Below are 27,750 nucleotides of genomic sequence, written 5' to 3'. Positions count from 1 at the left end.
CAGCTCTTTACAGCTGAGCCATTTCAAGCTATGTCAGGCCTGTTAAAGAAACACAGAATGCAATGCTGGTGAAACTGGGGGTTATTTTTATAATGATTATAGTTCAAGATAAAAAGTAAATGAAGACAACGTGGCCCAAACATTAAAAAGCCCTCCAGTATATGATTCATTTTTAAAGTACATCACTGGCAAATACATTTTGTATTTGCTGGGATTCTGGTATCCATGACATCAAGGTTATAAACATGAGATCAAAAAATAAAATGGTCCAGTTTGCTTTTTGCTATGAAAGGTTCACCAGCCTGCCTACGCAGTCCTTTGAATTAGCGATAGAAAGGCTATTCAAAGACTTGAAAAACTGAAAAAGAGGTTTCTTGAGTGTTGAGAAAATCTCAGTGATAAGAGTCCTCACCAAAGCCATGGCCCCACCGAGAGGCTCTCGCATCAAGCAAATGTAGCATAAACCTCCATTAGTTGTAACCATATATCTCTTTTTCCCACATCCTAGACTCATTATTTTTGTGCCCTCCCAAAACAGCATGTAATAGTTGAGGGAGAGCAAGAGCAGCTAAGCATCGCCTAGCTATTTTGTGATAGCCAGATGCATTATGATGATGAATATAAACATTGGAAATACCAGACAAATTCACATAGAGAAAAGTATTCCTTTGGACTATGGTGATTAGGAGTCTATGTACCCTTCTTATCCTGTTCTACCAATTCAGTGCAAATGCCTCAAGTACAGAGTTTGAATAAATCATACTGAATGATGGGGCTGGCCAGCTGGAGACATAGAACACACACAAAGAACTCCTGATCCCCATGATGAGCATCTGTACTATGTATGCACATCTGTGAATGTGTGCCAAGGTAGAAAGAAAAGAGTTGTATTGACTCTAATGGTGCTATGCTTGCATTGATGGATTGCAGCTTTTGTTTTTGTTCCATATGTGGGCATAGTTGGAGTGAGCTAATCAAGGTAGTATTTATATGGCTGTGCTAGAATAATCATCAACTGGCACAATGGTCTCTCTTTCTCAGTCACACACATAAATTATGGAGTAGATAGTCAAAAGGAACATTAAAACATCTGGATGAGTCCTCACTTCATATGATCATATCTCACTGTCAAAGGATTACCACCTCACCCGCCTCATATGAAACCTGCTACAAAACAGGAGCTTTTTTATGAGTTCCAGGGCCAAAGAAGCAGATGGTGGAAACAGAAGAATAGCCTGCCTCAGGGGAGCATGCTTGCTCCATCCATGTTTAACATCTACACAAATGACTAGCCACTACCAGAAGGGACAGAGAGTTTCATCTATGCTGGTAATCGTGCCATTACTGCTCAAGCAGGGAGCTTTGAGATGGTTGAACAAATGCTCTCCAAAGCTCTAGGTGCCCTTACCGCCTACTACAGGGAAAACTAGCTGATCCCTAATCCATCTAAAACACAGACATGTGCCTTTCACCTTAAGAACAGACAAGCATCCTGAGTTCTGAGGATCACCTGGGAAGGAATCCCACTGGAGCATTGCAATGCACCCAAATACCTTGGAGTCACCGTGGACTGTGCTCTGACCTACAAGAAGCACTGTCTGAATATCAAACAAAAAGTGGGTGCTAGAAACAATATCATACGAAAGCTGACTGGCACAACCTGGGGATCACAACCAGACACAGTGAAGACATCTGCCCTTGTGCTATGCTACTCTGCTGCTGAGTATGCATGCCCAGTGTGGAACACATCTCACCATGCTAAAACAGTAGATGTGGCTCTTAATGAGACATGCCACATTATCACGGAGTGTCTGTGCCCTACACCACTGGAGAAATTACACTGTTTAGCCAGTATTGCACCACCTGACATCTGCCGGGAAGTAGCAGCCAATAGTGAAAGGACCAAGGCAGTGACATCTCCAGCCCATCCCTTGTTTGGGTATCAGCCAGCACGTCAATGACATAAAACAAGAAATAGTTTTCTAAGATCTGCAGAGACACTCGCTGGAACACCTCAGCAAGAGAGAGTCCAATTGTGGCAGGCTCAAACCCAGAACCTCAACTAATGGCTGATACCAAAAGGGAAACTCCCCCCTGGGCACACAGAAGACTTGGAAGGCGCTGAACAGACTGCGCTCTGGCACCACCAGATGCAGAGCCAACCTTAAGAAATGGAGCTACAAAGTGGAATCCATGACATGCAAGCCCGTAGCCAGGATTTCGTTTCGGGGGGGGCTAAAAAATTTTCAGGGGGGGTTTCGGGGGGGGGCTGAGTTTCGGGGGGGGCTGAGTCTGAGTGAAAGAGGGTCTAGCCTAGCAAACCTTTTGTATCATTACCCGAATACCCCCATGCATATGGGATATATTGAGTATGGTGATCAGATCATGATATGAATAAACATAACAGTTTAAATAATGCACCAGTAAGGCCTTTTCGCAAACCACCATGAGAATTTCGGGGGGGGCTGAAGCCCCCCGAGCCCCCCCCCTGGCTACATGCCTGATGACATGCGAATGTGGAGAAGAGCAAACCACTGACCACCTGCTGCAATGCAACCTGAGCCCTGCCACATGCACAATGGAGAACCTTCTTGCAGCAACACCAGAGGCACTCCAAGTGGCCAGATACTGGTCAAAGGACATTTAATCAACTACCAAGCTTGCAAATTTTGTGTTTTGTCTGTCTGTTTGTTTTGTTCTGTTAGAAATGTAATACAATTGTCTGGTTGCCCCTGACATGATAAATAAATAAATAAATCTCACTGTCGTCAACTCACATTTCTTTTATTTTTACTCCTTTATTAACTAATCACTCAGCTGTCTTGCCTTTTTGTTACTGCTTTGATTCATACATAGACTTTTTCTTATTTCTCTAATGATGTTCATTATTTATTTAAAAAAATCTTTTTTTTTTTTAGACTGACTTTCTGGCCATAGAAATGCGTAAAGGCAAAGTGGATTTCCTATGGGATGTTGGGTCTGGAGTTGGACGAGTTGAATATCCAGATCTAACCATTAATGATGGGTTTTGGTACCGAATTGAAGCATCAAGGCAAGCTTTTTTTCCCTTTCTTAAGATGAAATCTGTTATGGTAGAGAGCCATTTTCATAATGATACCGTAATCATGTAACTTTTTCCTCAGTAATTTTGTCAGAATACATCCAATCTCATTTTTAGTATATAGCAGGTGGTCTTCTTCTGAACTGGTGAAATATGATGGATGTGCACAACCAAATGTTGTGTGTGTGTCGAAACATGGATAGAAATAGAACATTAACTTTCATAATAGTTAGGTACTGTTATTTTATTTCTGAGTTAAGTACATTGGAGTTACTCTGAAAATCTTAGTAAGCAGGAAAAAATAGAATATAAACATAAATTTGAAAAGCAGAAATAAAATGTTTCACAGCTCTTGTAAAATTGGTATGATGTGTGACTTTATAGGCATTGGTTTCCCTTATTCTGTGTCATCATGCAAGTATGTAACATGGGCAACAAAATGCTTTTGAACACTTCCTGTAAGAGCACCACCTTTCTTAAGTTGTCATACACAAATCTACTCAGGAGTAATTACAACTGAGTTCACTGGAATTTATTTTCTAGATAACCACCTATAAAATTGCAATTTCAATTCTTCTTGTCTAAATAGACTCCACAATCCTCTAGCTCCACCATCATAGGAAAGGATGGTTAGTTTAAACTACTTGCTGTGACACCACAGTTCAAACTACAAAAGTAATTTATTGTGGCTGAATATGCTTGAATTATCTTTGTAATCAGGGGCTTTATATGTTCCAGTAGTGAAGTGCCCTTTATCCAAAATACTTGGGACCACATTTGTTTTGAATATTTTATAATAATCTATATAAATAAAAATGTAATGTTCGTTTGTGATACCATCAGAACTCAAAAACCACTGGGGGAATTGACACCAAATTTGGACACAAGACACTTAACAACCCAATGTATGTCCTCCACTCAAAAAAATTGATTTTGCCATTTGGGAATTGTCGTTGCTGGGATTTATAGTTTACCTACAATCAAAGAGCATTCTGAACTTCACCAATGATGGAATTGGGCCAAACTTGGCACGAATATTCCATATGCCCAAATATGAACACAGATGGAGTTTGGAGGAAATAGACATTTGGGATTTCTAGTAATGTAATCAGAGCCATCCAGTCATAAATATAGATAGATAGATATGATTCTCTCTCACACACCCAGATATAGTATCATAGATTTGAAAGAGACTCTTAAAGAAGGACTATGATATGTTGCATGTTCCAGAGTAGGCAAACCAGACAATCTCCACATCGACACTGGCAAAGAAACTGCAAGAAATAGTATTTACTCACAAGCATAAAGACATTACATATATTAGAAACCAGCACTTTCTCATTACTTTATTTTCCAGATCACCAAACTGGGCCACAGCAACGCGTGGCAGGGGACAGCTAGTAATAATAATAACAACAACAACAACAACAACAACAACAACAATAATGGCTATTATGGATTTTGAGTGCCTACATTTGCACACACACACACAATGCAATATCTAGAAGATGAGACCCAAGTGTTAACATAAAATCCATACCTCATATACATATCATGATGGTAATTATATATAATATTTTAATACTTTTGTGGATGAAACAATGTTTATGTTCATTAAACCATCAGAATACAAAGAGATCAATGTCTTTTGGAGTATTTGGAATGTCAGACTTATCTATAAGGCATACTCAATATCCCAGTGGTCTGAGTAGGAGGGGGTAATGAATCCCAAAGGGAGGGTGAGGTACCCCCCATCTCAAACCACAAACCATTAATGAGAAAATATTTTGAAAGGATGCACTGTAAAGGAAACACATATTTGTATAAAATGTCATCATAATTGCTTCCAAGTGTAAGGAATTTAATTATTTACAGTCATTTTAGGCATATTTCCCACACTCTTTTTGTAGATAAAAAATGTGTCAATAATAGCAGATACCTTATTTTCCTCTAATATCCCTATAAGATGAACATGGACAGAAATGCTGAAGTCAGGTGTTGTAGAAGCATTTTCAATCTTGCTGCCAAGAATTCCTTGTATAGTACTAGTTAAATTTCAATACTAATTAACTAATCTTGTCTATGAAATATTTATTAATGTATTGTTAAACATGTTACGACATCATATATGACATCATAGTTAGGCTTTGGAAATATATTTCATATCACACTACAATTATAGAGTAGGCACTCTTAAAATTGATTAACACTTTTACTAGTAATTTGCATGACAGTGCAATTTAAGTTATTCCCTTGATAACATTCAACCAGAAATGCTGTGTGTTTTGGAACAAAAGAGGTTGAAATTTAGATTCTCACATTTACGAAGAAAAAGGAAAAAATAAATATTTTTGCTCCATAAAACAAAAGATATTGTTGATTCCCGGAGAGTAGTAAATCTTCATGGATCAAATACTTACATTAAAGGTCTTTTTAAAAAAAATCAATGTAGAACTTTCACTTCTATATAAACGGATTTAAAGCTTACATTTTTATTTGTTTTGTTCAAATAAAGTTTGGATATAGCTTTATTCTTGTGTAGGCGTTACAAGAATAGGAGTATATCATTCTTTTTAGTGCAGTGGAGATTTGTTTTGGGATTGAAAGGCAAAAGTCTCCAATAAGAAATGCTCTGAAAGTTACTCTTCATATGAATGAATGTAAGAGCAATCTGAAGCCACCCATAACTGTGCAATGCTAGGATGATGCTGTGGAACCAATCAGTTATAGATTATTTCAGCACAACACCATTTTATTCATTTTTCCTGGAAATATAATTCCAAGTTCTGCTGATAATGAGTAGGGTCAGTGAAAATTGCCAAGGAAGTATATCTTCTATATGTATAAGATGGTGGGGAGGCCTTGCATGAAGCTTCTGTCTGTGAGATGAAAGTGGATCTTGCAGAGCAGAAATCACCAAAGTGCTGTCCTACTTGTGTAAGCATTTTGAATCCATTAGGAGTATTTGTGAATTCATAAATTAGAATGTTGATAATAAGATACCACTTCTTGATTTATATTTGTTCTTATGTAGAACTGGAAGAAATGGCACAATTTCTGTACAGGCATTGGAGGGACCTAAGGCTACCATTGTCCCAAGTATATTCAATGCAATTTCCCCACCTGGTTATACAATTTTGGATGTAGATGCAAATGCCATGCTGTTTGTGGGTGGTCTAACAGGCAAGATAAAGGTAATGAACCTTTGATTTTTTTTGCTTGTTGCTATATACCTTGAAATCATTTATTACTCTGCTAAAGTGAATCTAACATCCTGTTTTCTTGGCAAGATGTAGGAGGCCTGACATTGCCTTCCTCTGAAGCTGAGAGTGCGTGACTTGCCCAGGGTTCCCCAGTGGGTTTACATATTAAGCAGGGATTTGAACTCTGCTTCCCCAGTGTCCTAGTGTAGCACTCAAACCACTACACCACCACTGCTCTCAATTGTATCTGTATTTCCTTATTCAACACAAGACATGGAGTGAGAAAACATTGCTGGGTAGAGTGGTAGTTTATCTATTGTATTGTGAAGCTGTATATCAGCAAATGACTTCAAAACTGAAGATATTTGATGGCTGTATTTAACACCACATGTTTCCTCCAACACAGCTGAAAGCAAAAACCAAAATGTCAGAAAAGGGTAGACATAACTGTCCTCCTTGAGTTTCGGACAAGGTGAATACAGTGTATGGAAAAACTCATCCATGCTGCTAAAGCTAGTTTTACCTATGTAACTCCTTGTGTCATGTTGTATTTTAAAATATTGTAAAACAAATCACACAGAGAGAGAAAGAGACCCAGACACACACACACACGCATATATTGCTCTCTGGTAGGTATTTTCATTCAATATCCTTTCATGAAAATAGGCTTAGTTCACTCAATCCATTTTCCTTTCTACAAGGGCAATGCTATGCCAGCTCTTTCTCATAATCACATCTAAGTAGATTTTACTCCCTCAAGAATTATATTTCACTCTAGAAGTACATTATCCAAAGTTTTGTTTACTTCAGTTCACTATCAGATATTTCAACTGTATTGTTGCAGTTGTGTTGGATTGAAAGTATAAGCATTTATAAGTAGGAGTGGGAAGACTATACCTAACTGTTTAGCTTTGTTAGCAATGATACAAACATGTATCAGTTAGCAATTCATTAGCACTATCTTAAAGAAACAACTGGATAATACATCAAAAAAGAGACATTATTTTCATTACAGGAGACTGGAATGCCAAGGTGGGAAGTCAAATGACAACAGGGATCACAGGCAAGCATGGTCTGGGAGAACAAAATGAAGCGGGACGCAGGCTGATAGAATTTTGCCAGGAAAACTCGCTGTGTATAACGAATACTCTCTTCCAACAACCTAAAAGATGGCTTTATACATGGACCTCACCAGATGGTCAACACCGAAATCAGATTGACTACATCCTTTGCAGCCAAAGGTGGCGGACATCCATCCAGTCGGTGAAAACAAGACCTGGGGCTGACTGTAGCTCAGATCATGAACTTCTTATTGCTCAATTTAGAATAAAACTAAAGAGATCAGGGAAAATACACAGGCCAGTTAGATATGATTTCACTAACATTCCTAGCGAATATACAGTGGAAGTGAAGAACAGATTTGAAGGACTAGATTTAGTAAACAGAGTCCCAGAAGAACTATGGACAGAAGTCCGCGACATTGTTCAGGAGGCGGCAACAAAGTACGTCCCAAAGAAAAAGAAAACCAAGAAGGCAAGATGGTTGTCTGCTGAGACACTGGAAGTAGCCCAAGAAAGGAGGAAAGCAAAAGGAAACAGGGATAAGGGGAGATATGCCCAGTTAAATGCGCAATTCCAGAGGTTAGCCAGAAGAGATAAGGAACTATTTTTAAATAAGCAATGCATGGAAGTGGAAGAAGACAACAGAATAGGAAGGACAAGAGACCTCTTCCAGAAAATTAGAAACATTGGAGGTAAATTTCAGGCAAAAATTGGTATGATAAGAAACAAAGATGGCAGGGACCAAACAGAAGCTGAAGAGATCAAGAGAAGGTGGCGAGACTATACAGAAGATCTGTATAGGAAGGATAATAATATTGAGGATAGTTATGACGGTGTGGTGAATGAATTAGAACCAGACATCCTGAGGAGTGAGGTTGAATGGGCCTTAAGAAGCATTGCTAACAACAAGGCAGCAGGAGACGACGGGATCCCAGCTGAACTGTTTAAAATCTTAAAAGATGATGCTGTCAAGGTGATGCATGCCATTTGCCAGCAAATATGGAAAACACAAGAATGGCCATCAGACTGGAAAAAATCAACTTATATCCCCATACCAAAAAAGGGAAATGCGAAAGACTGCTCAAACTTCCGTACAGTGGCCCTTATATCTCATGCCAGTAAGGTAATGCTCAAGATCCTTCAAGGAAGAATCCAGCAATACATGGAGCGAGAGTTGCCAGATGTTCAAGCTGGGTTCAGAAAAGGCAGAGGAACGAGAGACCAGATTGCCAATATCCGCTGGATAATGGAGAAAGGCAGGGAGTTTCAGAAAAACATCTACTTCTGCTTCATTGACTATTCTAAAGCCTTTGACTGTGTGGATCATAATAAACTGTGGCAAGTTCTTAGTGGAATGGGCATCCCAAGCCACCTTGTCTCTCTCCTGAGGAATCTGTACAAGGACCAAGTAGCAACAGTCAGAACTGACCACGGAACAACAGACTGGTTCAAGATTGGGAAAGGCGTACGGCAAGGCTGCATCCTCTCACCCAACCTTTTTAACTTGTATGCAGAACACATCATGCGATGTGCGGGGCTTGATGAATGCAAGGCTGGGGTGAAAATTGCTGGAAGAAACATTAACAACCTCAGATATGCAGATGACACCACCCTGATGGCCGAAAGCGAGGAGGAGCTGAGGAGCCTTCTAATCAAGGTGAAAGAAGAAAGTGCAAAAGCCGGGTTGCAGCTAAACGCCAAAAAACCAAGATTATGGCAACAAGAATGATTGACAACTGGAAAATAGAAGGAGAAACCATGGAGGCCGTGACAGACTTTGTATGTCTAGGGGCAAAGATTACTGCAGATGCAGACTGTAGCCAGGAAATCAGAAGACGCTTACTTCTTGGGAGGAGAGCAATGTCCAGTCTCGATAAAATAGTGAAGAGTAGAGACATCAGACTGACAACAAAGATCCCCCTAGTCAAAGCCATGGTATTCCCTGTAGTCACCTATGGATGTGAGAGCTGGACCTTAGGGAAGGCTGAGCGAAGGAAGATCGATGCTTTTGAGCTGTGGTGTTGGAGGAAAGTTCTGAGAGTGCCTTGGACTGCGAGAAGATCCAACCAGTCCATCCTCCAGGAAATAAAGCCCGACTGCTCACTGGAGGGAAAGATACTAGAGACAAAGTTGAAGTACTTTGGCCACATCATGAGGAGACAGGAAAGCCTAGAGAAGACAATTATGCTGGGGAAAGTGGAAGGCAAAAGGAAGAGGGGCCGACCAAGGGCAAGATGGATGGATGGCATCCTTGAAGTGACTGGACTGACCTTGAGGGAGCTGGGGGTGGTAACGGACGACAGGGAGCTCTGGCGTGGGCTGGTCCATGAGGTCACGAAGAGTCGGAGACGACTGAACGAATGAACAACAACAAAGAAACAACTGCCTAATCCCAAAATGGGATCTGTTTCCAAACTCCAGCATTATTGTAATATCAGCTGTCACCATAGCTGAACCAATTACTTCCTATGGTCCTTGAAATAATGGCACTGTAGGGAATGTCTACTACAGTGATAGGTATCAGGATATGGCAGAATAAGGCAAGGATAAAGAAGCAACGTTTCTTATAGACTGCCACAGTTCCTTGGGATTCAGGTCAGCAGTCACAACACAAACTGCATTGCTGGCCTTGATAAACACTCTGTGCCTTGAACTCTGCTAGGGACATTTAACATGACTGCTTATTTGGGATGTAACTGATTGTCATTCCTTTCTGGGCTAACGAAGAAGATCCCAGGACACTGTCAGAGTCTGGGGCTAGTAAAAGCAAAAGCCTCCCCCATCACCTCCATCACCTCCTAATCCAACATTTGCGATGGTTTTGATGAGTCCACAACCTTAAGACTTGTAGCACATCATTACCTCATCTAAAGAAGGGAAAGATGAAGCAGGAAGCCATAATTTTTCATTGCCATTGCTGCACCACCCACTCAACTAAACAGAAAAAGTTGCCCTGTCTCTGTTTTCTAAAATGTAAATATATGATGTAGTTCTGTGGACCATATTAAGATGGTACTTGCCAACTGCATTTTCAATAATACGTAGAAAATAATTCTTTAGTATCATAAAATTCCCTTTTTACTTCTCAATTTTCTTATTTTATTTTTATAAAAATAAGTCTTTTTCAGCTGAATGGGCTTTTTCAGTCTTACTGAAATATAATCCATTGCCTATTCATCATGGAGTTTTCAAAAGTGGCATTGAATATACACTTCAGCAATTAAAACATTCACAATGACCTTGGAACAGATCATTGAAGTTGTTAGACTTTCATGTCATGCCTCTCTTTGAAAGTCAAGTTGCTCTTCTCCATATGCTCGCACATTAATATTTTTAACATTCATAATTGCTTCATGAAATGTAGCAGGTGCTTATGTGTTTCAAATTACTAAATATCTGGAATTGAAAGTAGTTCATATTGATGAAGAAAAACATAAAAGAAAATTGGATACTTTTGAAAAAAGGCATGTCATTAGAACAATTTTAAAATTTTTATCTTGGAAATGTGAATAATATTGGTGAACTGTTAGCAAAATAAGTAAGATCCTTCAAAATTATTAATTTCACCTTATCAGGGATATTATTAGATTAGAATGTGTAAATCTTTTTTATGCTTTCAGTCTAGATTTCAATGAGAAGGCAATGTTATTTGCAAACCTGATAGCTCTTACATTCTTGCACAGTGCAACCCTCACATCCAGGGGGAATATTCACCTGGACTTTACATGGATATGTGAAATCATAGATAATAGTGGTCCCTGTTGAAGTGAAGGCCCTCTAGTTCATGGAGTCTCTCTGGAGGATCTAGAAAATGCCCAGAGAAGTCATGTTTTGTTAGATATGGATAAATGAAATCCAGACACAAATATGGGGGTTCAGAAAAAAATCACTGAAATATTCTGTAAAGAACCAGCTGTAATAGAACATAAAATTATTATGTTTGTATTCTGAGACTCACCTGAAACAATAAGCAAACAAGATTTGCCTTGATTGAAAGCATCATTAACAGTTTGCCACTGGAAAGCCCGGTATATGACCTATATGTCAGAAAGCCATCATTTACTTAGTTGGCTTGCTTAGATATGGATAAAATTCAGCAAAGCAAACAGAATGTAAATTAGAACAGCATGTGGTCACTATCCACAATGCATTTCTTGGAAAGCCACATAGGACTGACATTTCCCATGACACCAGGATTAGCTGCATCTGAATAATAGTTGTATTTCCCATTGGACAGAAAATAGGTAGAAAATAAATAGGTAGAAAAGTGTCTTGATATTACAGATACAGCTGTGAACACAGTTGATTATGACCATGCCAAGAAAGTAATCAAGGGAAATGGAAATCCCAATGGGAAGAGCATAAAGAAATATGTAAATAGTATTTGTCCAGAGAAATAAGCAACTGCAACCAAGTTTTTGCTTTCCACGGATGAGCAAAAGGATGAATATTCCCTCCCACCAGCACTTTTCTTTGCCATTAGCACTGTTATCTTTCCACTTTTGTTAAATGAAACATGCACACATATACACATGGCAAGCAAAGGATAAAAAGATGCAAACAATTCATCCAAAGCTTTTTTTTTAAGTTCACCCAAAAAGATTAGCACAAATTCTAATTTGTATAAATAAAACCATTTGCACATTTTGCACACAAAAATCTTCTGAAATGGAAATACTCATAGAAAAATATACAAAAATCTGTTGTTGTTCTGCCTATCAACTGACCACAAACATCTCTGCCTTGTCTGAATGAAATATTTGTTTGTCCATCCTCATCCGGTCCATTACTGGTATCATTGGTTTAGAACTAAAACAGTTTTGTTGGGTTTTGATAGAAAGGAGAAATAGAATGAAGACACTTAATTCCTAATCTCCAGACAGCCTCTCCATGTATATGTTAAATATTTAGCAATATAGGATAGCATTCTGAGGGACTCCACATGCCAATTGCCAAGGTGTCAAACAGTAATCTCCCAGCTTCTGTAAAATCAGTCCTTCCAAGTCCCATCCTAGCAAGGCAGCCCAGAAGGACACCATGATCAATGGTATCAAACCTGATGAGAGATTTGTTGTTTAGGAAATTCCCCAAGACATAAAAAATATTTCTATCTTATAATAAGACCTAAAACCAGACAATGTATTTCCTCTAGGAACCCTTGGAACTGGGACCAACCTCAGCACTCCAGAACCTTGGGCAAAAATTGAATTTTTTTGCAAGACCAGTAAATTTTCAATGTGGCAGCATTCAGGGAGAGCTTTTTAAAAATGGATTTACATGTTCCATTTATGTTTATACTACAGTGAAGCAATGTAGGATCTCAGTCCCTATATGCTTTCAGTTATAACAGTGTTTTCCATTAACAAGGAGCTCAGAACTCAACCATCATCCTTTGTATTTTCAGAAATCTGAAGCTGTAAGAGTTACTACTTTCACTGGCTGCATGGGCGAAACTTATTTAGACAGCAAACCAATAGGCTTGTGGAATTTCAGAGACATTGAAGGAGAGTGTAAAGGCTGTGCCGTCAGGTATGGATTTTTTTTAGTAAATTGTCCATTTTCAGTTCTGTTTAATGCACAAATCCCTTGACCAAATAAAATTTGAATTCTTTTAAAATGCTACATAATAAAAAGATTATTAATCATATTTTATGTTGCTTTTCAACAGCTGCAATTTAGCAAATGTTCATTGTTACATGTTTTATACAAACAATTTACTTTATAAAATATACTCATTATCATAAGTGAAGATTGAGCGATGGTTTTTTTTTTAAAAAAATACATTTAAAAAAATTCCCATCTTCTCTAAATGTTTTATTAAGTCTGCTTAGACATTTTTCTCTAAGGAATAACATTTTGCAGTTATTATTATTTAATTTATCCAGTGAAGGACTAAGCTTGTGGTAGTCCAATAAAGAAAATACCATAGGAACCATGTCTCTTGAGACTGGCCATCAGATTTTTAAAAAATATATTGTAGGTGTTAGCTTTTTCTCACAAAACTCATTATCTGAAAATATATAGGAACTACATAATTATGGTTTGAGAAAAGTCTTCAGTGTCCTATTACAGCTGCTTCTGTTTTGTGTATGGCAATTTTAGCAATTTCTGTCTGAAGTTTGAGCATTCTTCTCCTTCTTAGTCCCCAAGTGGCTGATGGTGAGGGCACAGTTCAGTTTGATGGAGAAGGTTATGCTATGGTGAGCCGCCCAATAAGATGGAATCCAAATATCTCCATGGTTATGTTCAAGTTCAAGACATTTTCTTCCACTGCTCTTCTAATGTACCTTGCTACACTTGACTTGGTAAGCATAATCTAAACACTCTTTTTGCTATTGCTAACATTGTAGAGTATACAGTTCTCATAGATTTTGAATGTATGCCATTGAGTGTTGGATGTCACTTAAAAGAAGACAGTGAATTGTAAAATTTCTTTCTAAAAGGACAGAGTAATAACTTGTATAATAATGTTGTTAGAATTCTGTGACCATAATTATAACATTCTAGTGGATATTGCTTTTTAAGTTGTACTGTAAAATAATAATTAATGTTGGACAGGAAGAAATCTCTCAGCAAGTTTATAAGTTATTTTCTGACATAAGGGAATGTAAAAAAAAGTTCACTGAGATTCTTTGCCATATTTTTAGAAAGGGGAATGATTATTAGTTAATTTATTTGACTGAAAACAAATGAACAGCATACATTTCAAGCAGAATGGGACATAATCCCAATCCTCAAGAAGTTACACAATTTATATTCAAATAATTATATTTAGGTCTTAATGCAATTCCTGAGTCTATGGATCCATAACATTTAGAACAGGAGAATAACATTTAGAAAATAAGGGAACTCACTACGTATCCAGTATTCCTGCCATTCTTCCTGTACAAGCTACTTGAGATCTTGATCTACTAGATAGCAATATGGTATGGATGGGCACCATAGACCTGAAAGTTTCCCATAAAGATCTATGTTGAGATGGTAAAGAATGATAAGGCAACTATGAAAGATATATATGGGATATATTCTTGAACTTTACATGATACATGAAAATGCAGTCAACCCTACTGACATGAAGGACTTCTAGCCCAAGAAAAATGTAGAGGCAGGACATATTTTGTTGATACGGGTAAATGAAACTGCAGATATTGGTCCTGTGGAGAAGGGGGTTGTACTATAATTAACTTAAAACATTTTGAAAACCAAACATTTTTTATTTCTTACTTACACTATCTGAGTTATTTTCTTTAATTTCAAAAACAGGGACAGACTTAAAAGTGCTATATAGGTGTACTGTTTTTATTACAGAAATGGCTGAAATTCTGTTTCTTAGCCAGCATAGTGCTATCAACCTAAATGCTATTCCTATATAAAACTTGATGTACTGTTCACAAATGATTCAGTAAGAAGTTAGTTTTAGGCCACTATTTTTTTCAAGCAGTCAGATTAAGTAAATACTAAAGATATTAATAGGCAGCAATGAGCTGGAAGTTTATTATGCAAACAGTATTTTCAATTTAATGTTGTGATTGAAAGAAGCTGTTCTTAGTACATAACACTACCTTGCCATCCATACTAGGTTACTCGTCTGAGTTCCTTTATCTGAATTTCATGAACTTAGAGAGAAAGATGCTTGCATACAGGAGTCAGCACTGGAAACAAAAGACTCACTTTAATTGAAATTATTTTGCTCTAGAAAAACAGAACTTGGCTTTCAGTAACTAAATTTGATTTCTATTGCTTCTCATTAACAGAAAGATTTCATGAGCATTGAACTCAGTGATGGGCATATTAAAGTGAGCTATGATCTTGGTTCAGGAACAGCTTCTGTTGTCAGCAACCAAAACCACAATGATGGAAAATGGAAGTCATTCACCTTGTCAAGAATTCTGAAACAAGGTGAGTCCCTGCAGGGATAATATCATAAACATCCTAATTATCTTATCCAGCACAGCTAACTACCTAATCATGGAGAAGATGATGTATAAAATTGCTGGGTTTAGAAAGTTGTAAAAGAAAGTGATTTAGCAACTTCTTTTGCTTTCAATTACAGATAGCTCAGGTTAGCTGCGACTGATTGCAGTGTCAAACAGGTCTTGTATGATTTTCTTTTGAAAATGGTATCTTAATTTTTCAGACATAATTCTGCCTTACAGCTACCCAAATTACATTCTCAAATTCACCCAAGTGTGTTTGCGGGGGGGGGGGGGGCACACCATGAAATGTCTTGGTGCTTTTTCAAGTTCATCAACAAGCTTGTGCTATTACTGTTAGAATTCAATTTGGATTTGCATGCCAAGGTATCTTTTGTAACCTGGTTATATCAAAGTGTGTTAAAACGGGAGCAGGGAGATGTAATAATCTGTCTACAATACACAATGGGCACCTTTTGCCATGGGCCACAGGATCATCAAAACTATATAATGACTACTATCACTGTTGAAGTTCTCTTAAAATGATATCCAAGCAGGATCTTGCTCATGGGCAGTATTTATAGCAGGGGTGAGCAAATATGGCCTACAATTCCCAATAGACCTCACCAGCCTAGCCAGCAGTGAAGGACTATAAGAACTACGATCCTGAAAATAGCTGCAAACTAACAGTTATCCATCCCTGATCTTAGGAAACTCAATGAGGCCTGTAATAATTTTAATAAGATTAGTGAAATTTCAGAGCATAATTTGACACATCTCTATTGAAAATATGAAAGATGTGTCACAACATTGCCATTTCAAAAGATCCAGCTGTCTCACTTGGACCCAAGGTCTGGCAATCATTTGTGTGCATTCACCAAAAGTAAGTATTTCCCAGATTTGTCCCTGCGAGGAGAAATGGTCTCCTTTTGGGCTATGAGCTATAAAACTATATACCAGGCACAAAACCTCACATGTGTTCCCACAGGATTATTCTGAGTGAGAAAGGCTAAGTAACCATTTTCCAAATTTCCTACTTATAGTTTGTGAATAGAATATTTATGCATAGTATTTTCTCCTACAACAAATCTGTGTATTTTCTTTGAGATTGTGCACATACTTTGATCCTTCACGTCATTTTCAGTGACACCTAGAAGCTACAAACAGTAGAAAAATCCTCAGATCTTTGAATTTGACAGCCCTAATACAAAATGCAAAACTTTATGTGGAAGGAATGCTTTTAAAAATCTTAATAGTGTATTCAGTATTTTTAATGTCATCAGTCTTTTCATAACAACTCAACAGATTTGCAGGAGTTTTGAAGGAAATGATCCCTTATTTTAGAACGATTTTCTTTATCTCGCTACAAAGACTAACAGGAAGTATTCTAAGCAAAGAAATAGCTACACTTGATCAGGGTTGGGGTTCTACAACAGGCTGTTTATTTAACTTTTTGTTTCTACTTTTCACTTTCATATTTACTAATCAACCACTTTTTCTTTAAAACTACCATCAAGGAACATTAAATATGTGGAGTTTTTTGTTTTGTTTTGGAACTGCAGATTTACTGTTTCTTGGATAGTTTTCAGTAAAAGCTCTGCCTTTACAGATAAACATGGTAATGGGTACTTGATCTACTAAGATAAGTGGTCGTATCTTGATACATCTGTACCAGGTTTATTTTTATTTCATTTCCCAGTAAATAGATCTGATGTCTTGCACATGCCTTTCCATGTGCAGTTAATGTTTTTACTTCTTTCCCTGTGTTCCATAATAAATGGTCCTCTGTCTCTCATATTTCACTGCTGTTATAATAAGCTTCACAGCCACACTCCTACATTTCCCTGCAATAAAATAAAATAAAAAACAGCAATGGATAATGTTGTTTAGTTGTTCTAATGTGCTTGTTCTCCCCCACCCCTTCCCAGTTCTATATTAATTACTTGGAAGGTGAGCTGGCTGTGCAGGGAACAGATCAGAGTTTATATGGTTGAATCAAACAGGAATTTATTAACTGACAAGAATTTTCAACTTTATCTCCTCCTGAATCTCACTACAAAGTCTTTATGAGGAGAGGTAAAGTTTTTGCAAGGTAGACACCGTTCTGGCCAAACTGAGGTTCTTGAATCTTTATTTCTTCTTATTGTCTCTTTCTTGTGGGGTGTTCCACTGTCTCTAAGATGGTCTCAGTATCAGTATTTAACTCTGGCTGGACTTGAATACAGCTCTGACTGGGCTTGAATACACTTCCAACTGGATGTGCTATTTTGTAAACTTCCAGGCCTTCCTCTCTCTTCACCTTCGAGTCATGAAAAGGTTGACTCTTCCAAGAATCAGAAGTTCCTTGCCTGAGGCTCTGCTCCTGAGGGGATTCTTAAAGGGGCAGGGTGATAGATGCTTCAAATGCAAAGAGGCTGTGTCTAGACTGACACCCCCCCCCCCCCGAAACTACATAAAATACAAATCCCTCTAACTAAAAAGGGCTTAATTAGGGATAAACAGTGAGGGTCTTCACTGCACAAAAATAGTAAATGACAACATTTAATTGTTTTGCAGGAATGGCAAACCTCAGTGTCTCTGTCATTTGTCAACATACAATAACAGGATGATTTAAAAAGCTTCCTACTTCCAGAAAACTACCCCATCTACCCCCCCCCCATTTTAAATATGCCCTTATTTAGAAAAAATGTGAATTCCTTTCTTTGCTGCAACAATTTGAGTCTGTGAGAGTACATGTTACTGCCCAATCACTGCTATCCTAAACTCCCAGATTTGTTATTGTTTGTTTTTAAGAGAATGGCAAATAATAAGTACTTAATGTGTCAAAATTAATTGCCATTGCTATTGTGTGCCTTGAAGTCCTTTCTGAATTATAGATAGTTGTGTTCAAAAGTTCAAATCACTATTGCACACTGGTTCTCTTGTGAACTAATAGTTTATCAAAATCGAGTAAAATACAAGTAAGTGCAGATTTTGTCTCATATTTCAGTTTCTATAAATGGTAGAGCAGGGTGGGAAAAGTTCAGTATTAGTTGTATGTAGTCCCTATGTTTTGTTTTGCAGCTCCCCAACCTCCCTCCAAGACGCGAGACCTCTCAGTTCAATTTTTCAGGAATTGTTTTTAAATTATCTCTAAATATTTGGTCTTTAGTACCACTCTGGACTCCCCCATCCTGTCTCAGAAAAAAACCTATAAGAAAGACCAAATATCAACCAGGAGTGGAAGTCAAAAATGCAGTTAAGGTCTACCATAGTAGCAAAGTGGCCCCTGCTCCCACCAGAGTTGTTTACCATTGGCTGTGCACTTGATACTTTTTTGAAAAAAGGAAAAAAGGAAAACGAAAAATCTAGTGGATTGCGCCTCTTGGATTGAAGAATAAGTGCTCTATTACCCTTTCCTCACAGATGCTCCTAGTTGATTTGATAATATGTCCAGAAAACTTTTGGTTACCATAGCACGAGCTTCCCAATTTTATGCAGATTCAAGAAATTTAGAGGCTATTGAAAGTAATACCAAAATCATACTGAAATTACAATCATATATAAACATATATCTGACCAGGTTTATATTATCACTGTATGTTAGGCTATCAAAATATTTTAACCAGAGAAAACAGCATCTGTCTAATCTCTTTGGTGGCTCTGGGGGGCTCCCTTCTAAACGGTATAGAGGATCTGAGTCTGGCAGCTAAACTCTTGGTACAAGAAATCAGCCCAAAACTCTTACTAACAAGCTGAGTATCCATGAATTTCTGTATACTTTACAATACATACATACATTTAGTCCCCTTTCTACACCACATATAACATTCAGCTCATCTGCTTTGATAATCTGGATTATATGGCATTGTAGAAGGGACTTTAGGATTGTGGAAGAGGAGCAAATGTATACCTTGATGACCTCTGCCCCAGCTGTATATCTGTGCTTGCCTGTTTTTGTACTAATTAGCATTAGGTGTTTTGAACTTCTAGGGTGGCTTGGCATGAGATGAAGTGATAGGACACAGAGTGGGGCTAGTCCGCATAAACAAAGCCACTGCTACAAAATTTAATGTTATTCAAATTGATATTCCACTTACAGCTAATTAATCAGTCTAATGAATAAAAAGCCATTAAACATTAGCAATAGTTTTTAGGAAAAACTAGCTGTGTTAGTAAATCTTTCTGACTGTGGCAAATCCTTTCTTGTTCATCTTATATTATTTTTTGTATATTATTTATTTTATGTTTCTTTACTTTCCAATTGTGTGTTACTTTTAACCCTTGGATTTAGACAATGGATTGCACTGATTTTCTTTGCAAGCATTTATAATAACATACCACTATACCAGCTTGTCATACATCTTTAAAACGTATCTTGGAGAAGAGATACTCACATACGTACACGTGCAAATTTTTCTTAAGGAACATAAACCATAAGCGATTAAGTACTAATATTTGAAACATTTTTCAAGTGAAATCTATAGTAAACTTTCTCTTCCCTTTTCTGCAGCTAATATATCAATTGTAGACATAGACTCCAATCAAGAAGAGATCATATCAACTGTTTCTACAGGAAAGCACTTTGGCCTTAACTTGAAAGCTGACGAGCCTATCTATTTTGGGGGACTGCCAAGCTTAAGAGGAAACCTAAGGTAATGGTACTTAAGACATAGTCAGTGATCGACATTGGGTAGCAAAAGGGTTTTTACTATTTGAACTTGATTAGTGATAGGCGTGGCTATACCAGTGCAGAGTGGTAAAGAAGACAGGCAGTCCTTCTTTACATTTGAATTTGGAATTCCCAGCTAAGGTTTTGAGGTGTGCGACTTGGATGTCCTCCCCCTCCTGGGGTGAACTCCCCATTTTTTTTCTTTAAGGGCTCCTACTCACCACCTTTGGAAGTTTTAAATTTCTTTTTAAAGTTTTGAAATATAAGATTTGCAGCAAGGCCTCCTGAGGCACCTTGGGACATGCAGTTCTCTTTCCCAGACATCCTCTGCCCTTTCTCTCCAGCCTTGCTCACCATTTCCCAAGTCCAGATGTGGCCCAGCAAGGCCACCACTTCCTCCTCCTCCTTTCTCCTCCTCCAACTTCCTTAGACCCAACCACTGCCCCCTGGAATGCTTGGCATGCACACATGCTGCCGCCACCACTCCCAGTTCTCATAGCTTCCTCCAGCTGGGCACAATGAGGCCAGTCTCTCTCCCTCAGCATCAACCAATGCCAGTTCCAGAAGAAGACAATGTAACTATATTTGAATAAACATAGATTGTTGTTGTACCATACAAGCGGTAGAGGAAGCTCAGCCTGGCTGCTTGTCATAGCTGACGCAGAGCCATCTAATAAAAAATAAAACATCCCCTGAAAACAAGCCAGTGTGTCTGGGTTGTTATAGGTTTTTTGGGTTGTATGTCTTCGGGCTGTGTGTCTTCTTGAGGAAAAATGAATATAAGACAGTGCCTTACTTTTGGGTAAACACAGTACCACTTGCAGTAGAGGCAAGGCTATGAAGATGATGTAGGAGAAGAGCAGTACTAATGATGAGGAATAGTGAGATTAAGCCTTATCAATACATCGGTTTTCTGGTGTAGTTTACCACGAGTTATTGATCCCATTGTTGTTTTCCACACCATGTATTTAAAATTTGACTAAAAAACAACAAATTGGGTCTGGAACCTGGGGTGGCAGTAAAATACACCCCCCCCCCCCACCTCCCAGGCCTAGAGATTCTTAGAGAGGTGTTCTTTCAAGTAAAAAAGAATTATCACACTTTTTTACTCAACCTTGTGAAAGTAGAGGACCTATTACACTGTTCAACAGAGAAAAAGTTGCAGGCCTGAAAATAGCTGTTCTTTTATGATTTTGGGGTGCTGAAAATGAAAATGACATTTAAAAATGTATATTGGCTCTAGTTTTTATGATATAAGCAATCACGTGATCACGTATGGTTGAAAAAAATGCATGTTGTGACTTACACTATGGAAGATTCTAGAATATTCTAGAAAGTTTGATGATGCAGTATTAGTGCCGTGTGCAAAAGCCAGAAAGCCCTATATAAGGCCAGACTTTTGAACGGTGAGGGTCAGTCAGTTGAAGACTGAGACAGTATTGTCAAACATCGTTTTACATTGTTCTTTTTACTGTAGTTATGCCTCGCACGTGTGTAAATAAAGCAGATAATTTCTGCTATGCGGCAGAGACGAATAACAGCAGTGATTAGGAAAGCCTACAAGTTGTATTTTGAGTGTGAAATAGGAGACCAAGACAAAAGTTGGGCGCCCCACATCTGCTGTAATTCATGTGGATCGAGACTTGTCCAGAGGCTGAAGGGGAAAAAGTCTTCCATGCCTTTCGCAGTGCCAATGATTTGGCGGGAACCAACCGATCATGTCAGTAATTGTTACTTTTGTATGGTGCCTCCAATTCAGAAAGGTGTTACAAAGAGAAAGAAATTGTTTATTCAGTATCCAAACATTCCTTCAGCAATGCGTCCAGTACCTCATGGAGAAGGACTACTGATTCCAGAAGCACCTGAATCTTTCGTAATTGACTCCAGTGAGGAAGAACCAGACAAAGCTTGTAGTGATGATCCAATAGCCTTATTTGACCCCGATTTTCTGCCATCCACATCCAATGAACCGCATCTCATAACACAGATGGAACTCAACGACCTAATAAGAGATCTGGATCTTCCTAAGAACAAGGCCGAGGTTTTAGGTTCAAGACTGAAGCAATGGAATTTCTTGGCGGATGATGTTCGTACATCACTATACCGTGACCGTCAGAAAGACCTTCTTCCACTCTTTGACCAGGAAGGTGATATTGCTGTTTGTAAGAATATCTGCGATTTAATGTCAGCCCTCAACATAAATTATAATCCCGAAGAGTGGAGGTTATTCGTTGACGTTTCCAAAACAAGTCTTAAAGCTGGATTACTGCATAATGGGAATCAGTTACCATCTATTCCAGTTGCTTATGCAGTTGCAATGAAAGAAACATATGAAAACCTGAAAGAGCTTCTAAGATGCATCAACTACGATCAATATCAATGGTCAGTCTGTTGTGACCTAAAAGTTGTTGCTATCTTACTTGGTCTTCAGGGTGGATATACTAAGTATTGTTGTTTTTTATGTGACTGGGACAGTCGTGCCAGAGAATTGCATTACATCAAAAGAGACTGGCTGCTAAGGCAGACATTGCAGCCGGGGAGTAAAAATGTAAAACATCCAGCACTTATAAACAGTGACAAGATCATATTACCTCCATTACACATAAAGCTGGGATTAATGAAAAACTTTGTCAAGGCAATGGATAAGAATAAACCAGCTTTTATGTACCTGAAAGGTAAATTTCCATCAATTAGTGCTGCAAAAATAAATGAAGGAATTTTTGTTGGCCCACAGATCCGTCAACTTATGGGCGACGACGAGTTTCTTTCTCTATTGAAAGGAAAAGAAAAGGCTGCGTGGATATCATTCATGTCAGTAACATCAAAGTTTCTTGGAAACAACAAATCATCAAACTACAAGGAAGTGGTTGAAGAACTACTCCCAGCCTACCATCGTCTTGGATGTAACATATCATTAAAAATTCATTTCCTTGACTCGCATCTGGATTTCTTTCCATCAAATTGTGGGGCAGTGAGCGACGAGCATGGTGAGCGTTTCCATCAACAAGTTGCCACTATGAAAAAAGATATCAAGGCAAATGGACTCCGTCAATGCTGTCAGACTACTGCTGGAGCATTGTAAGAGACAATCCTTTCCTTGAATACAAAAGAAAAGTCAAGAGAAGCAAACAGGATATAAACTAAAGTCACGATTTAAGCGACATTTAAACTTTCAGACTTTTCAACTGCATTAGGCCTACTAATATAGTTTCTTGCTGCACAAACATAAACAATAGACTAATTAAATAAATATTTCTCATGTATAAACTATTGGCAATATAATTTGACTAACATTTAGTAAATATTCACAGTTTATATACATGCAGTAAGTTTAGGCGCATTATCATAATATTAACGAATTACCTATTGTGGAGAACATTGAAATAGCGGTTGCATAAAAACCAGAGCCAATTAACACATTTAATTATTATATTTGAATTCAGCATGTTAAATTTATTAAGAAACAGCACATTTCGTTTCCGCAACTGAGAAAAACTGAAAAATTGTATAATAGTGTTATAGGAGAAGAGAATAATGGAAGGAACCTAAAAGCTATAAGAAACACATTACTCCTCCCAGGGGATCCCTATTACATTTAACATCTGTTTAGCCTTAGTTTGTCCAAGAAAAGCAAGAGCCAGTTTTAAAGAAATGGGGTCATGGAAGATAATGTGTATATATCCACATTTTATGCAATATACCTTTCTTTTTGAATATTTACATATAAACCTAGCACTGACTTTCTTGCTCATATGAAGAGTTCATTATCAGTTTTATCTTATATAAAATATATTATGTTACACTTTCAAGGCTTGTTTAAGGCTCAGAGACTAGGTCCTGGGCTTTAATGAGCATTTACCTAATACAAAATAAACTCTAGAACTTTGTATTGATGTTTACAAAAACATTTTGGCAAGGGAAAGATCACTGTACTACAAAGTGCAATATGGTATGAAAGAGGCAGCCATACTTTTTTATATCATGCAAAAATAAGAGTTAAGTGCACTTTGACCCTATGCAAAGAGATCTGGAATAATGAAGAAACCGATTGCTGCAGAGCCAAGCAGCTTTATGTTGTTTAGTAAGGCTGATACTGTATTTAGCACATCATTATGATTGTTGTTACATCTGTTTGCTTGTCATCTGCTCTAACCTTTATTCTTTTTCTTTTTTGAGAAATCTGAAATTAACACTCTTTATTCAAAAGAGTGAGAATACATATGCAGCAACCTAAATCTTTAACAAGGAGGATCAGGGAATTACATAGAGTTACGAAGGCTAGTGTCTTTTCACAGCCCTGTTGTACTGTTGAATTTTGTGTTTTTGTTAATTAAAATGCCAGTCCTGAAAATACTGCCAGTAAGCTTTAAAAGTTCCTCTCAATTCTAGTACAGGCAGTCCCCAAGTTACAAACAAGATGGGTTCTGTAGTATGTTCTTAATTTGAATTTGTTTGAAAGTCAGAACAGGCACATTTTTAAAGTGTAACTCCAACCAAAAATATATATCATTTAGTTTTGGATAGCACAGGGAAGTAACACCCTGTGTGGTTGTTTTTTGTTTTTTGCTCTCTATGCCCCAATTCAGAAGATTTCATCTCATTTTCTGTCCCTGTGATAATTGGATTTTGAAAAACTTGGCTTACTGTGGAAACAAAGATTGGTAATAAAGCTTCAATTGAGACACTTTCCCCCCCTTGATAACTGTTTCAGGAGTGAATTTCCCTTCTGAGGGGTAGATTTCTCTCACTTCCTGTTGCCTCACATCTGTTTATAACTATGAATCATTTGTAAGTTGATGTTTGTAACTCGGGGACTGCCTGTATTATGATAGTGGTGATGATAGTGGCTGAAGAAGGAGAATTTGTCTATTTATTTTTTCAGTCATACTCATATAAAGTCCCCAGGATTGAACATCTTTTGAAAGCAGCAGTTCCAAAACCCAGCTTTCTGTTCTACAATATTCAAACATTTTGAGGGAACAAGTCATATACTTGGCAGGCCAAATGGAATTTGGTCACAGACCACTTGACTAATATATCGACATTGATATAGCTGTATATCAACCCTTGATAATTATGTCTAATTTTGCACCACCTTGGTTATGTTATTTATTATCTTGCCTTTCTCCCAGTATGGGACTCAAAGACTAACAACACAGATGAAAACAAAATATTGCTTAAAATAGTCATTGGGTTAACATGAACTATGCTTTTTTTAAAAAATGTAAAAGCATTTAAAGAGTAAATCCATTTGATCAATAAAAGTCTAGCCATACTTAAACCCTCTGTCACACATTGAAAAATAATATCTTAGGTGTAAGTTGTGCCAATTAACTTGGAAACATGTCATAGAGGCTCTCTGTTCTCCTAGCCAGTTGGCTCCCTTGATGAATTCATTAGTCACCTCTCTGGAGAAAGTCCAGTGACTTTGGATTTACCCTCATTCATCTCATGATGAGTGATCTCCCATTAGTACGTAGAGTTGGCAGAGTAAAAATTGGAGCTGGCTCCTCTTACTTTTAAAGGTTGTTTAGAAGACCGAATTTCAGCAGGTGTTGCTTATTACCTGGTTGCATGATAAGCAACACCTGCTGAATTTCCGTCTTCTTTCCAACCATTAAAGGTGCCAAAGGTGTCTACAGTTTCCAGTCTGGCAAAACTGCTAGTGCAGATGGTCAGAACAGTTACCTGGAGACAGATAGGTAAGACATAGGAGAACCTAGCAGGCTCATGTTCTACCTTTGAAGAGAACGGCAATAATCTAGGTCTTCCTTTGCATCTTACATTCTCTTTTGATAAGAAAGGTAACCTCAATCTTCAGGGGAAATGTTAAAATAGGTGGAAGCAGCACAGGAGATATTCTTAACATACTTGCCCTCTTCTAGGATATAGCTCCTGCTATTTTCAGCCACTGCATCAAGATGGGAAGGACAAAAGTTATCAATTGTATTCTCTGTTAATCTTTATACACTTTGAGGATTCCTTCCATGAGGTCTACATGGACAAGTACTGTCTGACATTCAAATCTATCTCCTTGTAAAAGTTTTTTTTTAAAAAAAAAAATCATGTATATCTATTACAAAGAAAATGTATTCTTTATATATGTGTGCATTAAAGTACCATATAGTCTTAAAAATGAGAAATTGTTACAGGACTTTTGCAGGAATGCAGTTTGTTTTGTTTGTTTTTTAAAGTATTACAACTGTAAATTAAATTCTGTGTTGGTTCTTTTCTCCCCCTCTTTCTCTCTCTCTCTCATTTTTTTATCCTAGTATGAAATCAAGGTAAACAATATCCAATTTAAATCAGCACTTGCATGCTTTCTGCTTTGCATGGGTGAAGCGCCGCTTGCAACAGGTGGCAAAGCAAAAAGCAATTTGTGTCTGTATTTGTTCCAGCTGTTGCTCTGGAGTTGTTCATTCAGCAAGAGATTCTGCCGCAGCAAATCAAGCTATTCCTAAGTGCTTAACATAGCCTTGCCTCACGCTGCGCCCACACTTGCAGCAACAAAACACTTAGTAAGCATCTTCACACAGCTGTTTACAGCTTGCTGTGTTGGGCTTGCTTTTTTCCTTCTTCGTATTTTAAATTAATCATATCAGGATCCTACTGGGGAAAAGGGCGGAGCAGAGGGGATCTACATACAGTTTGTGTAGTTTTTTAAAAATCGTTTGGACTTTTTCTCAGCATGGAACAAATTAGCAGCTGAGCCATGTTTGGAAAACTTTGAGAACAAAGTGTCAATCACAAAATATGTTTTTTTAGAAAATGTATTTTCCAAGTAACTGAAGGGAATCCATTTGTTTCCTCAAAAATCATCTTTGGAGACTATCATTCATTTCTCAAAAATATCCAAACATGTTCCATTGTTATTGTGCACAGTGAGGAAAAAATACTCTCTAGCCCAAGATTTTTTTAACCTTAACTCCCAGAATCCCCAGCCATGGCTCCTGCCAGCTTGGAATGATTAAAACAGTGGTACAACGTATCTACAGGATATCAGATTGGAGTTATCATTCAGTCCAAGGCAGAGGGTTGTCTCTTTTTGGCACATACATTTTCTGAAACCTAAATTGTGTTACTGAATTGGACCAGAAGCCTATCTAGTCAAGAAGATAGAGTGTGTTTTGGAACTGGCCAAGAAGAAGGACATGGATTTGAACACCTTGTTCGGCTGGTTGTTTCCACCTCTGATATTCAGAGGTTTACTGCCATTTTACTAGAAGATTCCATACAGCTATACAGATTAATACAAATTGAGCCAGTTTGTATGGAGCATGGAATCAAAACACCAAATTAAAGAGATAGCATATGTGGAGTTCAGAAAACCCTTGAAAGGGTGATCACCAATCTCCTTGATATTTTGTCCATTGCCTCAAACAGAATCATGGTTCTTTCTTAGGACCTGTATCCTGCAGATGGATCCTACAGATGGGGTTCATACAAAATTAAAATTAGAATTTAAGTTAAAGTTTTAACTAGAATGTAAATTAATATTATATGGCTAAGGGCAAGGACTTTCCTACCATTGATCTCTGTAAGCCACTGTAGCTTTTGCAGTTGAGTGTTTTAAATAAGTAAAGAGCATACTGTAATCACCTCTGCAGTGACAGAAGCAAACTCTTTGAACTTCTTCTCAAGAAGTGCTTAAGTAAGAGTTTTCTGTGCTTAAGACTTGAAAATACAGCAGCATCACAAAGTTTGTTTAATGCCACTTGAGTAATATGGAAGAATTAGGCATTGTGTTTGGGACTCAAAGAATGCTGTGATTCTTTTTACCCCCTCCTTTTCTATCTTTGGCCATGTGTGGGGGGACACGTGCAAACGCATGTGTATGAAAAACAGTTAATCCTTTTGCCTT

At 37.8% G+C, this 27,750-nt stretch overlaps 1 protein-coding gene across 6 annotated transcripts in view; it reads left to right on the top strand.

Annotated features, from left to right (window-relative positions):
- The window catches only part of LAMA2 (laminin subunit alpha 2), a 557,898-nt gene that overhangs the window by 488,251 nt on the left and 41,897 nt on the right, over nucleotides 1-27,750 (top strand). For all 6 annotated transcript variants that reach the window (XM_060753336.2, XM_060753340.2, XM_060753339.2 and 3 more), the window contains 6 exons: nucleotides 2,919-3,052; nucleotides 6,096-6,255; nucleotides 12,730-12,854; nucleotides 13,468-13,630; nucleotides 15,080-15,224; nucleotides 19,731-19,872. In XM_060753336.2, the coding sequence (XP_060609319.2) occupies nucleotides 2,919-3,052; nucleotides 6,096-6,255; nucleotides 12,730-12,854; nucleotides 13,468-13,630; nucleotides 15,080-15,224; nucleotides 19,731-19,872 (869 nt within the window). The remainder of the gene's footprint in view (nucleotides 1-2,918; nucleotides 3,053-6,095; nucleotides 6,256-12,729; nucleotides 12,855-13,467; nucleotides 13,631-15,079; nucleotides 15,225-19,730; nucleotides 19,873-27,750) is intronic.

The sequence above is a fragment of the Anolis sagrei genome, chromosome 1 (genome assembly GCF_037176765.1).
Source record: "Anolis sagrei isolate rAnoSag1 chromosome 1, rAnoSag1.mat, whole genome shotgun sequence".
Lineage (NCBI taxonomy): Eukaryota > Metazoa > Chordata > Lepidosauria > Squamata > Dactyloidae > Anolis > Anolis sagrei.
Note: the sequence above shows the minus strand (reverse complement) of the source record. Positions and strands in the feature narration are given on the sequence as shown.